This window comes from Capra hircus, chromosome 12, assembly GCF_001704415.2.
Source record: "Capra hircus breed San Clemente chromosome 12, ASM170441v1, whole genome shotgun sequence".
Classification (NCBI taxonomy): Eukaryota; Metazoa; Chordata; class Mammalia; order Artiodactyla; family Bovidae; genus Capra; species Capra hircus.
In genome coordinates, this window is record NC_030819.1 from 37745006 (window position 1) to 37771330 (window position 26325).

At 38.5% G+C, this 26325-nt stretch overlaps 1 protein-coding gene across 2 annotated transcripts in view; it reads left to right on the forward strand.

Moving 5' to 3' along the window:
- The window catches only part of KLF12 (Kruppel like factor 12), a 526247-nt gene that overhangs the window by 370299 nt on the left and 129623 nt on the right, over positions 1–26325 (forward strand). For both annotated transcript variants that reach the window (XM_005687692.3, XM_018056508.1), the window contains exon 5: positions 23155–23290. In XM_005687692.3, the coding sequence (XP_005687749.2) occupies positions 23155–23290 (136 nt within the window). The remainder of the gene's footprint in view (positions 1–23154; positions 23291–26325) is intronic.

A 26325-nucleotide genomic window follows, 5' to 3' on the forward strand; every position in this document is an offset into this window, starting at 1 on the left:
GTTTTCTTCCCTGACCGCTATCCTATCCTTCTTCATTGTTTTATGTAGATGGTCTTTCGGTTTGTCTTCTCCTCCGTTCCCCATGTTGTCTTCTCCTTAGCCACCCAGACTCACCAGATGTCCCCATGACCATAAAAGTGGAAAAATGCCTAGGAGAAAGAACTCAGCCTGTTTCCTATGCAGCCACATTCTCTCTCTTGAAAATGCAATCCCAAGAGCCCAGCCTACCAGAATTTTTACAGAACATATTTATTGCATCAAGACTTTTATTATAATAGTGTCATACTTGACTAATAACTTACCATTGATCATAAGTGCATTATTCCTGACTTCAGACATTTATAGGATAAGATCTTTGAGTTTAAAGTACTTTTCCCCGAAATATCTGACTAGAGCCTGTTGTAACTGCTGTTAAGAAATCAGCAGCCCCATATGAGCATGTCATTTCTTTGATCATCTCCATTAATTTAAAAAAAGTGTTATTTTTCTATTATTTTTAGATGAAATGGCAAATCCTTCAAAACCATACCTATTCCCATAGCACTGGTTCAGGAATTTCAGAGGGCTGTGGCTGCGGGCACATCTGAAATAGTCACACCCCATTTCTTCCTACAGGCTGTTGCTTTTCTCACAGCCCACAGGAAGAAGCCACAGTGTATTTTTAGTCCTAGGCCATTTATACTTGTGAAAGGGAATCTGGTCATCCTAGCAATTGCTGCAGAGCTGGTTGGAGGTTATGACTGTAGCTCCCGACCATTGAATGCAACTGGGGTTTTACTCCCATGAAACTCTCCATTTCAGATCTTTTTGTTTCACCAGTGTTCTTCTCCTCTCGACTTTCCCACTTGTTGATGTTCATGATGTCATATTTCAGGTCTCGGTTCCTTTTGTCACAGACTCGCTTCTCCTGGCTGCCTTACATATGACTGTCCTCTTTTAGTTCACCATTCAGTGGAATCCCAGTGTCATCTGTCCATATAACCAGAATAGTCCTGGGCAGCTGACATACCCTCCTGTATATGGTTGTCTTGGCTTCTTGATTGAACTACCCCAGCTTCCTTTGGTAAATGCATTCTTCTTCTTATGTTTAATTATGATAACTACTAGATATAGGCTCCTATTTTTAATCTGATTTTGATTGACAAACCTTCTAATTACGTAATCCTTTACTGTTAATTTTCAGCGTTGCTTATTGGGAAGCAGGGCTGGATGGTTGCTCACTTTGGCTTATTTTTCTTAATTGTAGACTTTGAAAGGATGTGAGTGTTTCACTACCCTCATTATAAAACAGACAGTAACTTGTTAAATAGTGAGAAAAACAGCTACTATTTATGAAAAACTGAATTTTAAATTGGAGGACAGAATATTTTATATGGATATATTGGTCATTTGTTTTTACCTGATTTTAACAAGGAGTAGAAACCTATCTGTATTTTTTTCACTTATGGGCACACATAGGAAGTTGAATGGATTCCATCCCAAAAAAAAAGCCTTCTTCTGCTCTTGTTTACTGAAATATCTGAGGTTATTGACTTCTCTGATTCATCTGGCATAGATTGTTAGTTGCTCAGGCATGTCTGAATCTCTGTGACCCCATGGACTGTAGCCCACCAGACTCCTCTGTCTATGGGATTTTCCTAGCAAGAATACTGGAGTGGGTTGCCATCCCTCTCTCCAGGGGATCTTCCTGACCTAGGGATTGAACTTGGGTCTCCTGTACTGCAGGCAGATTCTTTTACTGTCTGAGCCAACAGGGCATAGGTTGGGTTAGGTCTAAAATTTGACAAGAGAAGTGACAGAAATTATATGTATTGTTCTAAGAGATAATTAGCAGAAAAGAAAAAACTCTGTGTAAGGTCCTTGTAAACTGTAAAATGTCAAGGTGTGAGTTTGGCTTTGCCCACACACATTTAAACAGTAAATAGAAGTACAACTGGAAAAGAAGAGAAAAAAATATGACCAGCAGAGTGGACAGGAGATACTCCATTCAGAAATAGATACTGTGTAAGGAAGGAAAGATATAGACAGGAGAAAATCCATTCGAAAGATAAAGTAGTTAAAACAACGGATTACCAGAGTGGACTTTGTGTTCATTCTGTTATAACTTGTTAGGTCAAGTTCCTTCTAAGATAAAACGGTCTAATTTATGTTCAAGTAGATAGATGCTTAAATGTGATGTACTACTAGTATTTAGTCTAAGAAAGTCTCTATATTCATTTTTTACCACACCTGAAATGTTTTCTCTGATTATCTTTAACATGTTGAATCTGGAAATAAATCTTTCCTTTCCTCTGTAGTTTCATTTTGAAGAACAAATTTTTTCTCTCCTGAAGTAATGTTCTACGTAAATGTGAAGCTTCTAATTTCACATAGTACAGGTGCTGTTATGCTACAAGGAAATTCTTATTTTACATATTAGATTGCAGATATTTATAGGATTATTTTGATGATGTTTGGATATATATACTCACTGCAAGAACCATTTGAGTATTGGACTGATATATCTATATGTATATAGATAACTATAGAGCTGTAAGCTGCTGCTGCTGCTAAGTCACTTCAGTCGTGTCTGACTCTGTGCAACCCCATAGACAGCAGCCCATCAGCCTCCCCCATCCCTGGGATTCTCCAGGCAAGAACACTGGAGTGGGTTGCCATTTCCTTCTCCAATGCATGAAAGTGAAAAGTGAAAGTGAAGTCGCTCAGTCTTGTCCGACTCCTAGCGACCCCATGGACTACAGCCTACCAGGCTCCTCCGTCCATGGGATTTTCCAGGCAAGAGTACTGGAGTGGGGTGCCATTGCCTTCTCTGATAGAGCTGTATAGGAATCTTTATATATCTGGATATATCTATATAGATATAGATACTTTTTTGCAATTGGACATTTTGCCCAGTGACTCTTAAGACCTGGAAGGAACAAATGAAAGAAGAAAGAATGTAAGATCCAAAAGGGAAACTTGGTCTTAGAATCATTGCCAGCACTGTTTTAAATTGGCTTTTTAATTATTTACAACTCTCTGGCTGTGGTTTCTGTTTCCAATTTTTTTTACTCCATCAACAGTAATTGTTTTCTTCTCCAAGCTCTATTACTATTTTCTCAGCCCCTTCTTTCTGCCTGTTTTCCATGGTTAATGGAGAGTTTGATTAACGGTTGTTCTTCCACTTTGGGTTCTTTAGAAAAGAACAGATTGATATTTGTCTATCTAATAAATAAAAGAAGAGTTACCAATTTACAGAGTGGTAATCACATACTCGATCTTCCTTCCAGCCCCTTTTATGTGGGGAAAATGCAACTTTGATCATTGGCCAATTGTATATGTGTTTTTTATGACTAGTTGGCTTTGCCTTCATTTTTCTTCTGTAATTAATTTTTTCAACAAATGTTTTATGGACCAATTATATGGCCAGGAATTTCAGTGTGGTGATTTTTAGGACAACTTCTCTTAAAAGTCAGCTGTAGTTTACAATACACTAAAATAATATTGTTCATACTGTGAGTCATTTTCCTGTTGGTGAATCTTGGTATCAGTGTACTAGCTTATCATCAACATTTTAAAGGAATTAAATAGGATAGATTTGATTAAGAAATATGAGAGTTTCACCCACGGATGTGTTACATCATGTAACTTTTGTTTAGTAACTGACTGACTTGCATCAAATGCAGTACAGTGTGTGTCTATATAGTATCTATGTACTGAGTCATATTGAAATATGTATTTCTTCGTATAATTTCTATTTAGAAAATTTGAATGAGACTACATGGAGTTCTTCTCCATCTCCTGCTCAAATACCCATCTTGCTTCCAGTTTGTTTTTTCTGCCTTCTCTCTCTTCCAATTCCCTTCTCTTTTTATCTTTTTTTTTCCTCCTAGATATATTTCTCTCTCTCTCCCTCCATGCTTCACTATTCTTCCTTTTCTTGAATCTTGATTCTTCTTTATCTTCTATATCTAACGAAATCACCTATCCCTTACGTGCTGTATTTATTGTGGAACTAAGAAACCTATGTTGAAAATGATAGCCTTTGTACTGCCATCTAGTGGTGGAATTTTAAAATAATGTGATCTGAAAGAGTTGGTGGAGGAACTCATATGTAGTCTACTAATTTATTCTATCGTTGCTCTCAGATTTAACAGTTGAGGACTGTCAGGGAGTGCAGTGAATATGCCCCTTTAAAGGAAAACTTGGACATGGATTTGAACCCTAACTCATCTGCTTTAAGAAGCATCACTTCTACCCGCTTGTCCTGCTTTCCATCCTGCACGTTTGTATGTGGCTTCTGTTTAGTAGAAATAAAATGCTACTTTCTACGGATCTGTGATTAGTTTCTTTGTAACTATGGGTAATGTTTGTTGAGTTAGTGGAAGCAGATAGATGACAACTTGGGAACTATTAAGTTTTATTGAATGTCACAGAGAAAAAAAATAAAAAGTGAGACAGCGGGACAGAAAACAGGAGAATTTGGTAAAACTGATAAGTGGGAGTAGCCCTTAGAGAATTCATCAGAGAACTGCCTTATTGATAGCTGCTGCTGCTGCTGCTAAGTCACGTCAGTCGTGTCCGACTGTGGGACCCCATGGACGGCAGCCCACCAGGCTCCCCCATCCCTGGGATTCTCCAGGCAAGAACACTGGAGTGGGTTGCCATTTCCTTCTCCAATGCATGAAAGTGAAAAGTGAAAGTGAAGTCGCTCAGTCGTGTCCGAATCTTCGCGACCCCATGGGCTACAGCCTGCCAGGCTCCTCTGTCCATGGGAGTTTCCAGGCAAGAGTACTGGAGTGGGTCGCCAGTGCCTTCTCCGTATTGATAGCTAGGGACTTAGGAAAAGCTCAATAGCAACAGTAAAATTGAAAGATATTGCCATGGTGTATGATTTTCTCTTTCTCAGTGAGAGAAAGACCTAGTGAGACTTGGGTGACCTATGATAAGAATAAACTTCTCTGTTGACAGAAACTGTAGCTGCTCCTGTAATGTGATATGCGCACGCGTGCTGAGTCACTTCAGTCAAGTCTGACTCTGCGATCCCATGGACTGTAGCCCGCTAGGCTTCTCTGGCCATGGGATTTTCCAGGCAAGAACTGGAGTGAGTTGCTATGCTGTCCTCCAGGGGATCTTCCCAGATGAGGGATCAAATCCGTGGCTCCTGCCTGGCAAGCGGATCCTTTACTGCTAAGCCGCCAGGGAAGCATAATGTGGCGTGTGTTGTTATAAATGCTTCCTCATAGAATAAAATAGGCTGGCATCTCCGCAAATCCACCTGGACCTCATTAGCTCTGATTTTCTCAACACATTGCATTGTGCCTGACACTAGTACATGTTCGATAAATACTGAGTGAAGAGATGAATTAACTAATGAATTCATTAATGTAGGTACCGTGCTCTATATGAGGTGCTCCATTAGAGTGCGGTGGCCAGTGCTGGTCTCTAGTCCTAAACCCTAACCAGAAGAGCAACCTGCCTCTGTAGGGTGAAGTAGAAGCAGCAACAACATGGGTTCCTCACATCCCCAGAGCCTGACTCCCCCCACCCCAGCCCTACCACCCCTCCCCACCAGGCTGTTGCCATTCTACTAAATACGTGTCATGTCTCAGCCATCTTTTCTACCTCTCTGTGATGACAACTCTCCCTCTAGCCTTGCTGTTTCCTTTTCCTGGATGGCCATTTCTTTCCCTGTCTTAAGACCTGGTTCAGATGCCTTCTTTTCTAGAAAGGCATATACCAAATTGGAATACAGTGTATGTCATATATGTACATACACATAGATATACATGCATGTGCATATTGAGTTGCTTCAGTTGTGTCCAGCTTTTTGCAACCCCCCATGGACTGTAGCCCACCAGGCTCCTCTGTCCATGGGATTCTCCAGGCAAGAATACTGGAGTGGGTTGCCATGCTCTTCTCCAGGGGACCTGCCCAACCCAGGGATCGAACCTGAGTCTCCCAACTCCTCTGTGTCTCCTGCAATGCCAGTCGGGTTCCTTATCATTAGCACCACCTGGGAAGCCCATAGATATACATACATATACAAAATATATTCTCTTTACTCAATATATTTGGCTCAAGTATATTATATATATAATATAAAATTACAGTGGTATCTATATCATGGCCTTACGCTTGATCCAGTGTCTGGCACACAGTGAACAATAAATGTTTGCAGAATGAATGAGTATCTTTCCCATAGCTATTCTTCTTTTGTGTCAGTGGGCCATCTGTAATTCCCTGGTGCTTCTGAGTATATTGTTTCTGCTATTCTCCAAGTTTTTGGTTTTTTTTCACTGTACTTAATACTGAGGAATAATATTTGGTGGTACATTACAGATACTTGATGTGATTTAGATTTTAATAGTTTCTGGAGCTGAACTCCCTGTGGGTGAGAAATATTCTTATGGCTTCTGAGCAGTCTTAATGAAAAGATACTGTTGCATGAGAGTTACAGCCAGTTCTTATTATTCTTTTATGCCCAGGTAAAATATTTTACCTGTGAAACTAGGAAAAATAATGGCTTTGATTGGATCTGGGCAATTAATAGAGTCTGTGAGGTTTCTTATATAATAGTAATGCCAATTTCACTTCCCAGTCAGGGTGAAACAAATTATACCTCCTGTCCCACTGCAGTTGACTGTGTCAGCATCACAGTACCATAAAATCTCAATAAAATCTGAAAACTGTGGAGTATGGATAATCCCACTATAAATTCTAATAAAAATTACCCCTCCAGACTCTGTATTCTCTCCATTAAGTTCATAGACACTGTCTCTTTGTACATAAAGTTTTATGAAATAAATCGACCAGTTCTCCTGTCCTTACCGGATAGCAAGCTGTTTTGATTTAAAAGCTGATAAGAGTACAATCAGTTTTTGGTGTTTGCAGTGCACTTTAAAAACATAAATTTCACCTAACAAACCTTAAGTAGAAGGAAAAATGCTGCTTTTATTTGCACTATATCGCAAAGGTCTCTTTGTGAGAAAGAATAAATGACATTTTTACTGTGGTGGGCCCATTTGTTGCAGCCATAAAACAAAGATTTCGTTTCTTTCCACCAATCTCTAATCTTAAAGGTATATTAAGCAAACCCATGCACAAATCTAAAACAGGTCTGCTAAATTGCTTCAAATCTGCGTTTAGAAGGAGCTGTCAATTTCATGATTTCATTTTTGTCTCCTCTGTGCTAAAGCCCAGGGCTCCCTAATCATCTCTGGTGTGACCTTTGTCCCCTGACCTTTGTCAGGCATGGATGTTTTCAATTAGTCCTCTGTAAATACAGAGCCCATTAAAACAGAGGAAACCTTCTAGAGACCAAAGGTGGAACCCCGCAAAGAACATGAATTTGACCCTGGAGGAAGTCGTATGGTACAATGAAAGTAGAATGTGTAGCATTTGAGGTGCAAGTTAAGAAACAGGCTTTGCTTCTGGGAGGAGGCAGAAGTATTCCAGATAAGGAAAAGGGTGAACAGTGGTGGAGCTTTACTAAATCATAGGCTGTGAGGTGCACACACACACGCACAAACAGCATAAGGTGTAAAACGTGCATTGCACACCTGATATATACTATGAATTACTTATAAGAGAGGACCTGACTTCTCCTTTTCTGAAAGAGAAAGCCTTTTAACTCTTACTTTAGATGTACTTCTTACATCCTTTGTGAATATCCTGCTGTGCCTCGAGAGTAAGTAGTGAATGAAAATGGCAAAAGAAAAATATAGGAGAGGGATATTTCTCAATTTTTATAACTCATGCCCCTTGAAATGTTATCTCAATAGATTTTTATGTATTCCTAATAGCCACAAAAATTGTGTAGCATTTCACTTCCTGTAGTTTTCCGTAGGAAAAGAAATTCCTAATGTTGCATTACCTATTTACAAATGCTTGAAACCCTCTGAGATTCTCAACGCCCAAACCCCGCCCCCCCGCCCAAATTAGGAATTTTCCTTTCTCTGTAGGTAGACGAAGGGCAAAAGAATGGCAGCTAAGAAAGGAGGTGTCAAAATTATTATTAAAATAGGAACTTGAAAAATCACAGCGAGGTCTGTTGGGATTGGAGTAAATAGGCTTACACAGCTCTTTAGTCCTTGGAGGTAATACTTTATTACAGCATAATAATTGCTTTTGAAATAATGACCATTAGTAATGAAGGAAAGGCTAAATTATGGTCTGTCTGAAGTAGGTGGCAAAGTAGGTAATAAATCTTATAAATATATTTATTAAAAATCATTTCAATAATTAACCTTTATTGAATGCTTATATGTTCTTTGCACTTTACATACATCATCTTTAAGTCTTACAGTATAACCAGTGTATAGATATTATTGCCTGTCTTTTATAGATAAGAAAACCGAGACTCATACCTTTCTCTGTTTCTTAAGAAGGTCACAGCTTACCAGTGACAAAACCTTGAACAAAATCAAAACTTTTTAATACTTTTGCCATACTTGGGTTTTGATCATTTAAAAAGTATGCCTTAGTTATGTAGAGAATTTGTCAATATTGAATAACCCAGTTTCATATTTTTTCAAATCAGGTACATTGAAATTTTAAATCATTTAATTTTTGTCAAGGTTTAAAATGTTACATAGGAAATCATCTATATTTAAATTCATATATGTGTGTGTGTGTGTGTGTATATGAATTGCATGAGGTAATTCCATGTGGCTAAGTATTGATGTTATGGTACCATATTATGTATTTCCATTTTCTCCAGCATCTTGCAGTATTTTTTAACAACAGCTTCAAGCTATAGGTTAACATTTCTTAGGTGTAGGGAAATTTTGTCAAAGTGTGGTTGACTGAGTTTCAGAGATCGACATCTGTGTCCTTTTCCCACATAGCTGGTCCCTGCCTGGAGCTCTGTTGAGCAGGGAATTGGTTAGACAGGCATACACAGCACAGACTTGCTGTTTGTCTTGCCTCATCCTGGTAGTAGTTATTTTCTAAAAAACACAAGGGAAAAACCACCAAATAAAAATATAGCCAGCATTTATTAGTACTGTTATAATTGTATTTATTTTTCTTAGATTAATGAGTTCAATAAAATTCCGAGCACTAGCCAATAGCTAATAATCATTACAACATTACAGCTTTAAAATTATCCTAGCTTATATCGCAGATGTTCAGAAATGCCTTCTTCAGAGTTGGAAAATAAATTCCAAAAGATGTGTGTTTGGTTACAGAGAATAGCTTCACGGTAAGAGCGGACGTTTTCCAGTTTTTGTGTAAGTTTCTCTTGAGTCTCATCCACTGCTTTTCTATGTTTTCATAGTTTTCTTCCTGTTTTCTGCAGTTTATCAGAGAGTAAGATATGTTGTATGGTTTCCAAAATGGATTGGTATTATGATACGTGATAGTAAGTATTTTCCAACCTACTCTCAAAGTGATGGTTGTCATGAAACATGACTTGCTTTCATCTAACAAATGGACACTAACTGGCAAACCCCTGCTTCCTGGCATCTTGTACCCATTGGTTGATATGATCTACAGTAATCAAGGTGCCATTAACCTCCAGTTATTTTCATTATACCTTGCAAGTAGGGCAACATATTAACAGGCCCTTTTATTTCCTTCCTTGGCCAATTGTGATCATTTTTTGCGGTAATCACCACGATAAGCCCCTCACGCTTAACAAGTAAACCCCTTTGAACTATAACTTAAACAACTTTTGACTGGGTAATTTTGCATGGTCTAAGTGGAAAGTTAAAACGTTTGCAGTTTACAAGCCACTGAATGGTTTATAACTGTCTTTCAGTGTTGTGCTCTGTATTTTTAATTATGGTAAATACAGAATAGAATTATGCTTGATCAGCTGGAGTAAGCCAGCACACTCAGACTCTACTTGTTAATACCATTTCATACCTCATTCCAGAGACCATGTAAGGAATATTGGCCATATTATTACTATTCAGCCAGTAGGTGGTTTATTTAGAGACGCTTATGTGTTTGTAAGGTACAGAATGCAGTGGCCACCTCATATCTGGGCATGTAAGAATACACTCAAAGAGGTTGATGCTGTTCCTTATTTAAGATGTATGTGATTGGAAGGACTGATGTTAAAGCTGCAATGCCAATACTTTGGCTACCTGATGCGAAGAGCTTACTCATTTGAAATAACCCTGATGCTGGGAAAGATTGAGGGCAGGAGGAGAAGGGAACGGCAGAGGATGAGATGGTTGGATGGCATCACCAACTCAATGGACATGGGTTTGGGTGGACTCCGGGAGTTGGTGATGGACAGGGAGGCCTGGCGTGCTGCGATTCATGGGGTCGCAAAGAGTCGGACAGGACTGAGCGACTGAACTGAACTGAACTGTGCTCACGCTCGATCATGTCTGACTCTTTGCGACCATGTGGACTGTAGCCTGCCAGGCTCCTCTGTCCATGGGATTTTCCAGGTGGAAACACTGGAGTGGGTTGCCGTTTCCTACTCTAGGGGATTTTCCCGACTTGGGGATGAAACCCGCGTCTCCTGCATCACAGGCAGGTTCTTGACTCACTGAGCCATTTAAGCATGTATGTATAAATATATGAGACATACATATATATACACATGTATGTTCATACTTTAAAATTTTACCACCTAGAAACTGTTGCACTTTATAAACTAGATGAAACTAGTTGACTTGTTATATAAATTTCTTGAATTTTATTCCCTATGGTGCAACATTTCAATGGAGGGGAGGGGAATGTCTTCACACTTAACATTAAATGAATGTGATGATTTTAACACTGTTTATTTTCTTCCTGTGTTCTTATTCCATTACCAAAATTAAATAAAATTTGAACTGCCAGGTTAATTTTAAAAAATTTTTTCTAATTTTTTTAACCTATTACATCACCCAGGAATTATTCAATCTAGCCTTTCCATTTAATTACTCATTAATGCACATTTATGATTGAGCCACATGTTTGATGCACTGACAATATCCACAAGAAGCTCATAGTTGAATGGATAAAGGAGACAAGACAACTATAGTGAGATGAGTGCTACAATACAAATAAGTGTAGACCCACAGAGATAGATTATAAAGGAATGCAAAGCTTAGAGGTTGAAAGGGAGTGATTGTAACTTCAGGAGAAGGGTGTTTCTCAGAGGAAAGTGTTACTTACATCATCCACATAAATGAGGAAGGAAAGGCAATTAAAAAACAAAAGATGCAATGTCCTAGAAATATGAAAGACCATAGTAGAGCCTAGTAGATAGGGACATTATCCAAGTAGATCAGAGAAGGCAATGGCAACCCACTGCAGTACTCTTGCCTGGAAAATCCCATGGATGGAGGAGCCTGGTAGGCTGCAGTCCGTGGGGTTGCTAGTGAGTGACTTCACTTTCACTTTTTACTTTCATGCATTGGAGAAGGAAATGGCAACCCACTCCAGTGTTCTTGCCTGGAGAATCCCAGGAACGGGGGAGCCTGGTGGGCCGCTGTTTATGGGGTCGCACAGAGTAGGACACGACTGAAGTGATTTAGCAGCAGCAGTAGCATCCAAGTAGATAGGTTGGTATGGTTCACTTGTAGGGTATTTATCAAAAATGAAATGAAGTTCTAGGGTTATCTATGGATCTGGTGATCCCAGGCCTTGTAGGCCAAACTGAGAAGTCTGTATTATTGAACACTGTAGGGAGACAAGCATGTAAATAGATGGGAGTAACATAGTAATAATTAAGTCTATGGATGAATGACTAAATAAAAGAAAGGAGAAAAGTTAGGAAGCTATTTTAGGAAGCCAATGTGAATGGATATCTGATGGACAGAACTCATTGCCCTGATGGTTGTCAAGGAAGAAGGAAAAAATATGTCTAGGATAATTCCCAGATTCTTGTTTTGGCTATGTTGAGAATGTTCTTTAGTGGAAGAATATATGAACTGAGGGATCTTACTGAAAATTTTACCCTGAAAACAAGGCAATGTTAAAAATTTTTTTTTTTGGACCCAAAACATGAAGGAAAAGTTAAGGGCATAAATTGAAGTGTTCCGGCATCTATCTAAAAGAACTTTTATAAAATAGGTCTAAATAGATATATTCAGAGAAGCAATATTCAGAGAAATGTCTTGAGAATTTTGAAGAATTAAGGGATAACACGAATCTTGGGCTATAGACAAGTCGGTAAAAATAAGTCCACCTCTAGACACAGAGCAGTGAAATTGCCAAGCCTGAGTCATAAAGAAAATCTCGAAAGCTTTTCTACAAAGGGATTAAAGAATGACAGAGGCTGTCAACAGCAACAAATACCAGAAAGAAATGCTGTAGTGTCTTCAAAGGACAGTGAGGGATCCTAGAATTCTGTTCCCAACTAAAGTCACTTCAACTGACAGTAAAATTAAAAAAAAAAAAAAATCATACATATATTGACTAAGTCTACCACCCACACAAATTTGCTGAAAGAACTAAAGGATATTTCTTTGAAAGAAAAGAACCTGAAGTGGAAACTGAGCTTAGACATGATTTTTAAAAATATAAATATCTGCATGAAGAGATAAGCTGTAACTCTTAACAGTAAAACATGAAGCAGAATACGGGGCTACAATGAAAAAGAACTGGGCTTCCCCGGTGACTCAGTGGTAAGGAGTCCGCCTCCAGTGCAGGAGATGCAGAAGACTTGGGCTGAATTCTTGGGTTGTGAAGATTCCCTGGAGAGGGAAATGGCAACAGACTCCAGGATTCTTGCCTGGGAAATCCCATGGGCATAGGAGCCTAGTTGGCTACAGTCTGTAGGGTCACAAGGAGTCAGATACAGCTGAAGGGAATGAGCATACACAGCACGCAAAGACCTACAACACCTTCTAGAACTAACACCAAAAGAAAAAAGGTGTCCTGTAATGAAAAAGAACCTGGGGAAGGAGGGAATGACCCCTGGGGTACTTGTAGCATGCTGCATCCTTCTTGTATTTGGGAGAAGAGATACCTAGAGTGACTTTGGAAAAATTAAGAATATAAATAAATAGCAAATGTAATGTTGAGTGAAAATAAACTGTAAAATTTTATATATATACTTTTTTTAATACTTTTTAAAGAGCAAAATGTCATTGGTGATCACTCATTGATATATACCAAGAAAAAGTGTTAAAACTTACATACACTAGGACAGTATGGAAGAGGGAAACAAAATAGGCGGAAAATGCAGAGTCAACTCCCTCTGTGATAATTTTACTTTCTTTAATGATCTGAAAGAAGTACTGCAAATGTTAAGTTTTTTTTCATCTTTTGGAAGAATCAAATAAGTGATTAGTCTATGTGTGTGTGGAATTTCTTAAATAAAAATAACATCATGGAAAAGCTATAAATAATGTAACTCAATCTGGAAGCAGGAGGATGAGAGAGCAACTGTTGGGTCGCGTAAGTGTGATGTCTCTTCATATTTTATGTTTATGTCCGCGATGGTTGGATGTGAGAGGCCGTGGGAGGGAATGGTTTTCAAGATTTGGAGTGGCTGAAGGAGAAAAATGAATAATGATACTGAAGAGTCACTTTGATCCCTGACATCTTATTTAATAGTGTGAATGGGGTGGACATGGAGGAAGAGCTCTATTTTTAGCATGTGAACTTGCATGGATTATAATGACCCATCTGGGCCTCTCTGATCTCTGCTTGGCCTCAGGGCCAGCTGATGCTTAGTGCTGAAGAGGTGACATGGCAGCTTTGGTTAAGGAAGTCAGGGTAGATGATGTTCAGAATGCACACTGTTAGAGCAGCGGTCCCCACAGTCTTTTTGGTACCAGGGACCAGTTTTGTGGAAGACAGTTTTTCCACGGACTGGGGACAGAGAAGGAATGTTTCCAGGATAATTCAGGGCATTACAATTATTGTACTACCACTAATCTGGCAGGAGGCAGAGTTCAGGCATAATGCAAGTGATGGGGAGCAGCTGTAAATACAGATGAAGCTTTGCTCTCTTGCCCACCACTCACCTTCTCCTGTATGGCCTGGTACCACTTCATGGCGAGGAGGTTGGGGATCCCTGTGTTAGAGCATTAGAAGTTTTAGAAGTCATCCAAACATCAATGTCACAAGTTTCTACCAATTAAAAATCTGTTTACCTTATTATTATATTCAAAGAAACTAATACCAAACATTTGTGTGTGTTTCATGCCTAAACAGTCCATGAGGATACACGCACTCATGAGGTCAACAGCAACTTTGATTATAAACATGCTGTGATACTCTCATGTGCCAAGTTTTTTGGGGTATCTTTTTGTCTTTTTTGTTTTTACTTTTGGGCCATGCCAGGCAGCATGTGGTATCTTAGTTCTTCAACTAGGGATTGAAATTGTGCCCCCTGTAGTGGAAACACAGCCTTAACCACTGGACCGCCAGGGAAGTCCCATGTGCCAACTTCTTTAATCTTTTTACTTTGAAACTAGCAAAAAATAACTGCTTTCAAATGTAAGTCATTTCCATGTCAACTATGCAGAGCTTCGTTGACATAAAAAGAGAACTATTAAGTTCAAAGTAGATTTTCTTCCATTTCTGAAGTGTTTATTAGATCTGAACACTTTATATTAAGTTGAGGATCATGATTCAGTGGTACTTAAAATCATTATAGCAGGTCTCTTATCTGTTTCTTGGAAGATTCAATTCTACCCAGTTGGCAAACCAGAAAACACAGAGCAGAAAGACCAGCTAAGTGAAATAAGAAAAGTGAATTAAAATGCCATGGATTAATGTCTAAAGTCATCTTCTTTTGTGTCCAGATGAAAATGAGTTTGATGATCTCATTATTCACCATATGTGCCCACCACCAATTCACTTTGTTATTAAGTGTTTTAAATCATCTCTTCCTAAAGTAGATTCAATTTTGAATAAATCAATTGGAGCTGGTTAGCTTGGGTTTTGAGCAGTTGTAATGAGTTGACAAAATGGAAATGTAGAGGAAAACAGTGGTCTGTGAAATCTCAGAAGACTCCTGGAGTTCAGAAGTCTTGGCCAACTCTGGAGAGTTACATAACATTAGTGGAGGCTCAGTGTAAATTTCCACTTATTAATAGAAAATTTTATGAATTCTTTTAATCACAAAAGCCTTGTGTTCTCTGAGGCACATGTCCTGTGAACACAAGACAATAGTAAATCTCTGTTCTTGTTCTTTTTATAAATAAGGAAAGTTGTTTTAGTCATGATTCTTTAGAAAGGTGAAACCCTAGTTAATATTGTGTCAATCTCAACAAACATTTATTTTAAATGGTATTTTAAATGAGTGAATTCCTCCCCTGCAGTTTCCAAGCAGAAACTCATATTGTAGAAGTGACATGTATGTTGTTGTATTTAAAATATTTTATTGAAAGAAAAGAAAATCCTATTAAATGTAATTTAGCTTAAAAAGTAACCAGAAAATTAAGAACATTTTCCTTCCATGTTATTCTATGGCCTTATACAAACCCAAAAATATATATGCTACTGCTAAGTCACTTCAGTCATGTCCGACTCTGTGCAACCCCATAGACGGCAGCCCACCAGGCTCCACTGTCCCTGGGATTCTCCAGGCAAGAACACTGGAGTGGGCTGCCATTTCCTTCTCCAATGCATGAAAGTGAAAAGTGAAAGTGAAGTTGCTCAGTTGTGTCCGACCCTCAGCGACCCCATGGACTGCAGCCTACCAGGCTCCTCCGTCCATGGGATTTTCCAGGCAAGTGGGGTGCCATATAATTAACTAATATTTTATAGAGTAATAGAAATTTAATGATTGTGACTTTTGCCCCATGAATGTTAATATTAGAATATAACCCAGAATGTAATTTTTAAAATGAAATGTGAAATAGACACTTTTATCATTGACTCTTTTGCAAGCTGGGAACCACTGTGCTCACTTCAAACAAAGATCTGCACTTATTACCATCATCTTCATCAGTAAATATTACTTCTTATTGTGTACAAGGGGATATAATCAATACGATTTCTCAAGGAGTAGACTGAATAAAAAGGGATGTAAAATAAGTATCAGTTCAGTTCAGTCACTCAGTCATGTCCAACTCTTTGTGACCCCATGGACTGCAGCGTGCCAGGCTTCCCTGTCCATCACCAACTCCTGGAGCTTGCTCAAACTCATGTCCATTGAGTCAGTGATACCATCCAACTATCTCATCCTCTGTCGTCTCCTTCTCCTCCTGCCTTCAATCTTTCCCAGCATCAGGGTCTTTTCCAGTGAGTCAGTTATTCGCATCAGGTAGCCAAAGTATTGGAGTGTCAGCTTCAGCATCAGTCCTTCCAAGGAATATTCAGGACTGATTTCCTTTAGGATTGATTGGTTTGATCTCCTTGCAGTCCAAGGGATTCTCAAGAGTCTTCTCCAACACCACAGTTCAAAAGCGTCAGTTCTTTGGTGCTCAGCTTTCTTTATAGTCCAACTCTGACATCCATACATGACTACTGGAAAGTAAATATAGGCTTAAGTATAATTCAAAATGGAAAGTGCAAGAATGCCATAAAAATACGTAAGTACAAAAATAAGAGCATTTTTTAAAAAAGGAAAGTTTACATTTCTTTAGAAAATGAACTGAAGGTTCGTAAAGGAAAGTATTATTCTCTAGGAAGGGTGTAGAATTTTTTTGACTAAATTGTACATAGACGGGAATAACTGTATGTATTAATAAGTGGATTAAGGGACTTCAGAGATAGGACACATAAGAGTGCCAAATGAAAAATGAAATTGTAGGATGATTAGTGGGGGCTGCTGAACCTTTTTTGTTAAGGTGGTGGGAAAAATTCAGTGCTTTCAAATAAGGACTGATTGAGAAATCTGTATTTCTCTAGACATCCTTCATTCACTTAATTACTAGAGAAATACCATAGAAGACAAATGTAATATGTAGCAGTACTTTGAGGAAGCTTATTGAATTTATTAAGAAAAGAAAGGAAAGGACCTTCAAAGAACCGTGGGGTGAATGCAGTAGCAATTAGTATCTGGTTGAATAAAGGGCACACCCATGAAGTGATGAGAGCTCTCAACCTGGTTGAACAGGAGAATGATGGGTCTCCACTGATGCTTGAAAGAAGAATAGGACTGGACTTTGAAATTACTTTTGGACATTCAGGTGGAATAGAATGCTGGAAATATGAATAAAATGGGATTGAGGGCAGAGGAGCTAAATCTTTAGCTCTTTTAGAGCTGAGAACATGAGTTGAGTGTCCATCTCCACTGAGACAGTAACTGAAATTGTAGAAATTGTGGAATTACTGAGAAATAAAGACAGACAGAAATAAGAGGGTGGATAATGAGGTTTGAAGGGGTATCTAAAATTTAGGTATGTGCAGAGAGAAGAGTTGAAGAAAGTAAGAGGGAGAGAGATGCAAAAGAATTATACAGTCTACAGCAGAGACAGCAAATGCTTTCTCCAAAAGACCAGATGGTATTTTATGGCAAGCCATATGGTTTCCGTGACAACTACTCAAGTCTGTCATTGTAGCCCTAAAACAGCCAGAGATAAAATCATGAGCATGGTGGAATAAAACTTTATCTATAAAATCAGGTGGCAAGACCCACAAGCCTTGGTGTGCCTACCCCTGAAGTCAAGGGAGGGAGAGAGATTTAGCACATTATTGACCAGGGACATATTAATATATTTTTAAATAGTGATACAGTTAACAGTCACTGTGCAGAGTTGTTAAAGCTTCTGGTAGGGCATATCACTAGAGCTTAAAATTGATCAAGGGTTCATTATACAACTTATGATTGTCATTATCATTCACATTTTGCTCCGTTATGTTCTTGTTCCAACCTTGTATATATTATAAATGTCAAATTTTCAAAAATGATGCATCACAAAATTTTGAATGAAGAATTTTTTTGGTGAATTTTATGTAGATTTCTTTCTGTTATTGTCCAAGCGACATATGTGCTAGTGTCTTAGAACATGATAGTTCTTCATATCGTTCTGATTCAGACAGTGTGAATATTAGACCAGCAAAGAGACAAAAAATCTTAGTGTTTGATTCTGATACAGAAAGTGAAATGAAGCGCAAGGTGCGGTGCTGGAGAATACGTCTTTTGATTCTGCAGAAGACTGGACTGACTATAACATATCAAGAAAATTAGAAGACTTTACAGGTGTATCAGGTGTAACTGTTGAATGTAATAGCCCTCAAAGTGTTAGTGAAATAAAATAATTAATTTTGGGCTGACCAAAAGAAAAGTCACCAGCCACAGGTACTGGTTTCCCCCTCAGTCCCTCAGTCAATATTAATTAAGAGGCTGGGAGTGAAAATGAAAAGATATAACCAATAGTCTTGAAAGCTGCAGAGAGTTCCAGTGGTGCTATCACTTAGAAGAGGACCTTGCACTAGGGAATTATAGTAACATTATGAAGTTATTATTTAATATAATGGGAGAAGAAGTCATTACTCTGTCAAATGTGCAGATAGGAATTTGGGGAAAATGAATAAATTGCTTGTATATCAACACAGTACCCACATCACAGGATTTACATAATTGATTGGATTTTTAAATCTTCATTGGGGTTATATAGACAATGACACTTGCTTTATGTAGAGAAGTAGTCTCATTAGCAGTAACAAAAATTTAAAAAGTAAGACAACAGAGCATCGTGGAAGGATCAGTAAGTAAAGTGAGACCCAGAAGAGCCAGATCTGATCCTGGAGTTCACTGACCTCTGAGTCAAGCTTTATTTACTTATGAGTTTTTCTCTCATCATCTATCTTGATATGCTAGAAAAATCAAGCCTATATTTGAGCAACTGACATTCTGAAGCCAAATGACGTCAGCATATCAATTGTACAAATGTACTATGAAGAGTGTGCTCCATAGCCCCACATATAATAAAGTCCTAAGTATTAATTGACTACATGCAGCCATATCCAAAGGTCCATATAGTAAACGCTATGGTATTTCCAGTAGTCATGTATGGATGTGAGAGTTGGACCATAAAGAAGGCTGAGAGCCAGAGAATTGATACTTTGCAACTGTGGTGCTGGAGAAGGCTCTTGAGAGTCCCTGGGACTGCAGGGACATCAAACCAGTCAATCCTAAAGGAAACCAACCCTGAATATTCATTAGAAGGACTGATGCTGAAGCTCCAATACTTGGGCCACCTGATGTGAACACCTGACTCATTGGGAAAGACTGATGCTGGGAAGGATTGAAGGCAGGAGGAGAAGGGGGTGACAGAGGATGAGATGTTTGGATGATATCATTGACTCAATGGACGTGAGTTTGAGCAAACTCAGGGAGATGGGGAAGAATAGGGAAGCCTGGAGTGCTCTGACAAATCAACCCCCAATTTAGTAGACTGGCATGTGAAAGTGAAAGTCGCTCAGTTGTGTCCAACTCTTTGCAACCCCATGGATTATACAGTCCATGAAATTCTCCAGTCCAAGACTAGATAGCACTCTTACTTACTCACAGTTCTGTAAGGCGAACATTTGAAACGGGTTTAGCTGGACAGTTTTCATGCTAGTCACTCCTGTGAATGCGGTCATCTAGTGGCTGGAATATGTCCACTCAATCTAGAATGACTTCAGGTCATCTAGCCAAGTCCACAGTTGCTGGGGGAAGCAGTCACACAAGGGCATGAATTCAAGGAGACAATATTCATTGGAGTGATCTTCATGGTGACAGTGATCATAGGTGGGTGTTTGAAGGACTAAATAGGTTGAAAGAGTAAATAGGTTCAAGTTCAGGTGTTGGATTTCTGCAGTTATCTTCCCAGGATTTCATGACATGGAGTGCATTTCACACCATGTTCCCAGTACCTCTCTCTCAGGGATGACACTTTGTCCAGCATTGAGTTAGACCACCTACTGCTGTCTGATCCCTTTTTCATTTAAGAGGAACAAAATCTGAAATGTAGATTCTTTTCAGATGCTTCTAGCATTCTTTTCAGTGCTTTCGCTTGGTGCTGTCTTACTCAGAGAGAGAGGTATGTTTTTGGTTCTAATGCCCTGGTAACTTTTCCATTTTCTCTCCCGTGGGCACCTCAAAGTCTTAGTGTTCCCTAAATGAGCTGAAAAACTCAAAGACTGTTGGAGGTTAGGGAGGGTAGATACCCCTACCCCACATTTAATAAAAATAGAGTGGAATTATGCAACTATGTAGATTAGCTAATCATCTGACCTAATCAGCAATGCAGATTTAAAAAAGCTTTTCTAATTACGTCCTCAACTTGGCTGAAGGTATGGGTAAGAAGAGTTTCCCAGCATGATGGCAGCAGATGTATTTCATAATATTTATTGAAAATATTGGAAAGAGATCCTCAATTATAATGTTCCTGAAAAGTACATCAGAAAAGGCATTATATTTAACATATTTTAAGCTTTCATTAAAATATAAACATAGCATAATTTAGATGATCAACTCTCACACCAGTTATTTGGAATCTGTCACGCCGTGAGACTAACTTTCCCAGCCAAATTGGTTGCTGGTTAAGTGCCTGTCTCTTCCTTGAGTTGATATGACTTCCCAAGTGATCTCTGTTTGTCTTGATGAAAATGGGACCACCAAAAATATCCTCTTTTCTTTGGCTATTTGTTCATTTGATATCTTGGCAAAGGAGTCTTAGTGCACGGTGTTTCAAGAACTTTAAATGTTAAATTGTTGATTTTCACAGGTATATGTAAGACCACACAATGAGTCTGATACTAAATTTATTGACTAAATTTAGCAATATGAACGAGTGTTAAAGGAATCATTTTGTAGTGGGATTGCACAACGGGAGACTTACCTGTGAATTTCTGGTTGATCTGTCTGTATCATCCCTGTGTCTTGGGCTATTTGAGTGCTAGCTGTTCATCTTTGCCTTCCTTTCTGTGAGCTGCTGAGTATCATTCCAGGGTCTTCCCAGGTGCCACAGTGGTAAAGTATCCACCTGCCAACATGGGAAACTTAAGAGACATTCAGTCCCTGGGTCAGAAAGATTCCCATGGAGGAGGGCATGGCAACTCACTCTAGTATTCTTGCCTGGGAAAAACTCCATGGACAGAGGAGCCTGTTGGGCTGAAGTTCATAGGTTCTCAAAGAATTGGACATGACTGAAGGGACTTAGCGTGCATGCGCGTTCGTTTAATATAAAGCAGCCTGAGCCAGTTTCTATTGCCTGGAGCCAAAATAAATCTTATATGATCTAATGCCTTCATTGCCTTTGGAATGACCAAATGCCTAAGCAGATATATGTTATTACGTGGTTGTGAAATTGGCTACTTTCCTCTACAAAGAGTTTCTCCAACCCCCTCTGCTAGGGACTCTTCTCTAGAGATCAAATGGAAAAGAAACAGCCTTTGTCTTACCATGTGGTATAAAGACAGCATTCAAGAACTTAATGTGCATCATTGCATAATTTCTGGTGTTCAAGAAAGTGAGGGCTGTATTGGTGGAAGTGATCAGTGATGAGTCACATGACAGTGAATTGTTTTATTTGAGGATAGACCCAGAAAAGATGGATAATCCAATGTATGGTTTGATTTCTTTGCTAGAGACTTTGAAACTAGGACATAGTTATTATGCGTTTGAAAGTTATCAGATGTGATACCTTTCTGTCCAAACTCTTAAATATCTAGATCAAAGTTATTCAGCCTGGTGCCGTTGATATTTTAGACTGGCTCTTTGTCTTGGGGCCATGACTATCCTGCATACTATATTAGATCTAACAGTATCCTTTGCATCTGCCTACTGGGTACCAGTAGCATCTCTCTTCCTTCAAGTTGGATGAATCACTGTGTCTCTAGACATCGTCACTTAGGGGGCAGATAAGTCCTCAGCAAAAGACTACTACTTTAGATTCATTTTATTATTTTCTCTTTAATTTAGCCAACATTTACTAAAATCATCCATTATTCAAAGTGCATTTTGGTATGTTTATACTCGCAGAACGTATGTCACGTATACTCACATCTTAGATTTCAACAGATATTAGCACCTTCCTAACCAAGTTTAGTTAGAAATCTGTCAAAACTCTCTAGATACAGTTTTTCTAGTCATATAGTCAGTATTAGGTAAAATCGTAAGAAATTATCTTTTGTGGGTTAAGAAAATGGGAAAAATCAGCATTTCCCTGCGACTCTACCTGATGTATGATGCACAATAACAAAACAAAACAAAACAAAACAAAAAAGAGGAAAAAAATGAAACTGTAAATGTACCCAAATGTCATTGTAACCATGATTTTAAGTTCATTTTGCTTTTCCTTGCAACTAGTAGTGGTTTTAGAAGTCTTATGTAGGCATGTTTGAAGAGCAGGATTCTGGTTGGAGCTGGCTGAGAGTTGAAATCATATATTTTAGCAATGCAGTTATGTAGCTAGCACAGTGCTTTCAATTGAGAAGGTGTGCTTCTTTGGTGCTTGAAGTGAGGGCTGATGGAATTCCTAGTTGGTGGTTGCTAAAGCTGTTCGTAAAGAGGAGGTGGAAGTGAAACCAGTTTTGAAAAATATATATTAATATATTAAAGATTGATGGTAACCCTCTCATTTGAAAAGATCTGGTGGTCCCTATCAACAAGGGTCAGAACGTTGGGCTATTTCTTGCCTCAGCAAGCGTGCAGTGAAGGAGAATCTTACCTAGAAACGCTGTTTTGGAAAATGAGATCAGGATAATGATGAAGGGCACTGGCTAACACATGTAAATACAGTTAAAATGACAAGCTGCTAGTTCTGTTATTTTCCTGCTCTCAGATCTCCACTTAGAGCAACAGTGAACTATGAGACAAGGATTCGCTGTGATATGAAAAATACCTACACCTTGATATTTCTCTTGTAAGCCTTGTTCTTTTCTAAGCTTCTGATGTGAGCTATAAGCAAACAAATCCTCTCCCTCCTGCTCGCCACCTTCCAGGCAGTGTTAGTATGCAAGAAAATGGCCAGAACTCTGGCAGCAGAAGCAAGAAGAAGCCAGAAGGTAGAACAATAACTCACGAGCTACCTAATCATCTTCTGACCACTCAGAAGTTGGTAATATCGTGGATTTTATACGTTCTATTCTGTAATCATCCCCTGAAACTACCGAGAGCTGATGGCGGTTTTATAAATCAGATGAACAAGGGAAAAGAGTCAGTGAGTGCTCAGTCCATAAAAATATGTCGCTTTCACTAATTCCTGGGATTTCTATAGGATGCCATGTGTGTGATAGACACAGAAGAGACAGTCCATGCTTGATGTTGGTCCAGGACAAGGTTAACTTTGTGCACACTAATTTTAATTCATTATATATGCCTTTTTTTCCCAGCACAAATGGACCCCCGAGGCCTATCTCCCAGACAAAGTAAAAGTGACAGTGATGATGATGACCTGCCAAATGTGACCTTAGATAGCGTTAATGAAACTGGATCTACGGCCCTTTCCATAGCCAGAGCAGTACAAGAGTAAGTATCACATTCTCAGGATGAAATAAGAATTGCCAAGGTGTTCGATGGATAATGGAAACAGCAGCATCTCCTTCCCCAGACCTGTCATTCTAGCTCTGACTGGGTACATGTGTCAGCATCTTTCCATTCACCCTGTGTTCTTTGGGAGGAGATCAGGGGAATCATAGAGTGTTTTACGTAAATATTTGCGTTTGAATAGAAATGAGACTTATTTTTTAATACTTCCCACACCTTCCCAACTCTGAAAAGAAATATATAATATTTTTTATTCTTTTTGAATGTCACTATCTAATTATCACCTTTATCATTTTCATACAGAACAGTCAAGAGAAATAAAACTGACAAGCATTATTATCTTGTGTAGATAGGAGAAAATATGATAGATTTTTTGAAATTTCAAATTTTGAAGATAATATGTTACCTCTTTGAAAAACTCAAATCATATGTAATTTTTGAAGGGCTCTTTCTTGCTCCTTTAACTGCAACACAGGGTTAGATTTTAGCCCTCATTTATTGAATGTAGCTGCTTTTTCATCATTGTCAATTCTGTGTCTAGAATTGCACCCATCACTAGTCCATGTGTATTTTGTCTCTAGCATAATTTTTTTTCTAGCATGATTTTTAATAACATAGCCTTAAAGAAGAGGAGGATCTAAATTAAGCCACTATTACTGCAGACATGAAAGTTCATTAACACTTTACTTAAAATAATCTTGGTTACCTCCCATGTATTAATTCTTTTTTCCCAAGTATTGACTAAATAGCTACTCTATTTCATGAATTAGGTCTTGAAATTAAAAAAAAATTTTTTTTGAAACATTTTAGAACTTAGAGCCTACATGTGGGTATTTGTGTGTGGTATAAAATGAATAATATACCTCCATATTATATAGGCACTAGGTATTATATACTTACATTATATATGTATGTGTATACACACAAATATATATATTTGAGGAAACTATATTGCGAATCTAATGAAATTTGCAGTTAGATTTGGATTCAAATTTACATTCAAGCTCTTAGTAGCCATGTGACATCTGGCAAGTTAGCCACTGTGAGATGTTTCTTCATCTGTAATAAGAAAGACTGCTTACCTTACAGGACAACTGTGAGGGTGTGATGTGGTTACATGGCATGAAAATTGAATTGAAAAATTTTGACAGATAAAAATATCAAGGAGGGTAAAATTAGTAGTATTGCTAATGATAGATAGTTGTTACAATAATAGTAATAGTGTATAGTATAGTGTATAGTGACAACTAGGAAATGTAAATATTGCAGATGTCGTTATGCTACTATCACTATTGAAGACACTGAGGATCAGGGAAGTTCAGTGACTTGTCCAAGGTCATATTATAAGTGGTGATAAGACAAGGTTTGAACTTCTAACTCACAGAACAGGTCTTTTTCTGTGAGTGCCCTGTAATGTCTGTTAACAATCATATTCTTCCACTTGAACATGTATAAAAACACTGTCTTCTCCCATTGTTTAAATAACTGGTTGTAGTAACCTAGTTTCTCTGTGTGATGATCAGCACAGCAATTGTGGTTTTGTGGGAGCGAAATCTTAAGGTCAGGGATTCCATTTTCTCACCTGTAAAATTAGACAGACTGTTGAAAAGGTTCAATTCTGAGATGAATCATAAATTTCACAGACATTTTAATCACACTTGTTTTTCTGTGCCATATAATATATACATAATTTGTGTGTACATATGTTATGGATATGTGTGTTTCTTTTATTTCAGATGTTAGGGTTTGGCAGTGTGATTACTAAAATCCATTTGGAGCTGATAGAGCAAATAATGGTACTAGCTTCTCAAATATAATCACTTTTTATGCTTCTAGTATTATGTGCTGATAATATAATAGTAAATTTTAATATGAAACTTTTAACAGCAGCCTCAGGAATTGGAGCTTCATTTTCAACGTAACTTCTCTGATCTGCTTTGTGAAAACGTTTGGAAGCCACGATACTTTGTTCCTACTGTCCATATGCCTGCCTTTATTACTGTTACAAAAGTTGCATGTGTATCTAGGGAAATGCCAGATTCATTATTCATGTAAGTGTATTCATTAAACGATTAGTAAAGAATACTGAGCTGTCACTTGGGAAGCCCTAGAATGCCAGGACCCATCAGTAGTTAATTAAGCATCATTCAAGAAGGAATATGTGTGTGTAAAAACTGAGAAGTGATAAGATACTGTGAGGTGAAGTGAAAAGAATGTTATACAGAGACCTCTTAAATGTAGGTGTGTTTCAAAACTTGTTACAATACGTTGAGGAAAATTTTAGGCTCAGACAAGTATATAGTCCTTGTTAGAGAATTAAAAAAAAAAAAGAAAAACTGTCCTTAGGTTTCAGTTCAGTCGCTCAATCGTGTCCAACTCTGCCACCCCATGAATTGCAGCACGCCAGGCCTGCCTGTCTATCACCAACTCCCGGAGTTCACTCAAACTCACGTCCATCGAGTCAGTGATGCCATCCAACCATCTCATCCTCTGTTGTCCCCTTTTCCTCGTGCCCCCAATCCCTCCCAGCATCAGAGTCTTTTCCAATGAGTCAACTCTTCGCATGAGGTGGCCAAAGTACTGGAGTTTCAGCTTTAGCATCATTCCTTCCAAAGAACACCCAGGACTGATCTCCTTCAGAATGGACTGGTTGGATCTCTTTGCAGTCCAAGGGACTCTGAAGAGTCTTCTCCAACACCACAGTTCAAAAAGCATCAATTCTTCGGCATTCAGCTTTCTTCACAGTCCAACTCTCACATCCATACATGACCATTGGAAAAACCATAGCCTTGACCTCAGATATGCAGATGACACCACCCTTATGGCAGAAAGTGAAAAGGAACTGAAAAGCCTCTTGATGAAAGTGAGAGAGGAGAGTGAAAAAGTTGGCTTAAAGCTCAACATTCAGAAAACGAAGATCATGGCATCTGGTCCCATCCCTTCATGGGAAATAGATGGGGAAACAGTGGAAACTGTGTCAGACTTTATTTTGGGGGGCTCCAAAATCACTGGAAATG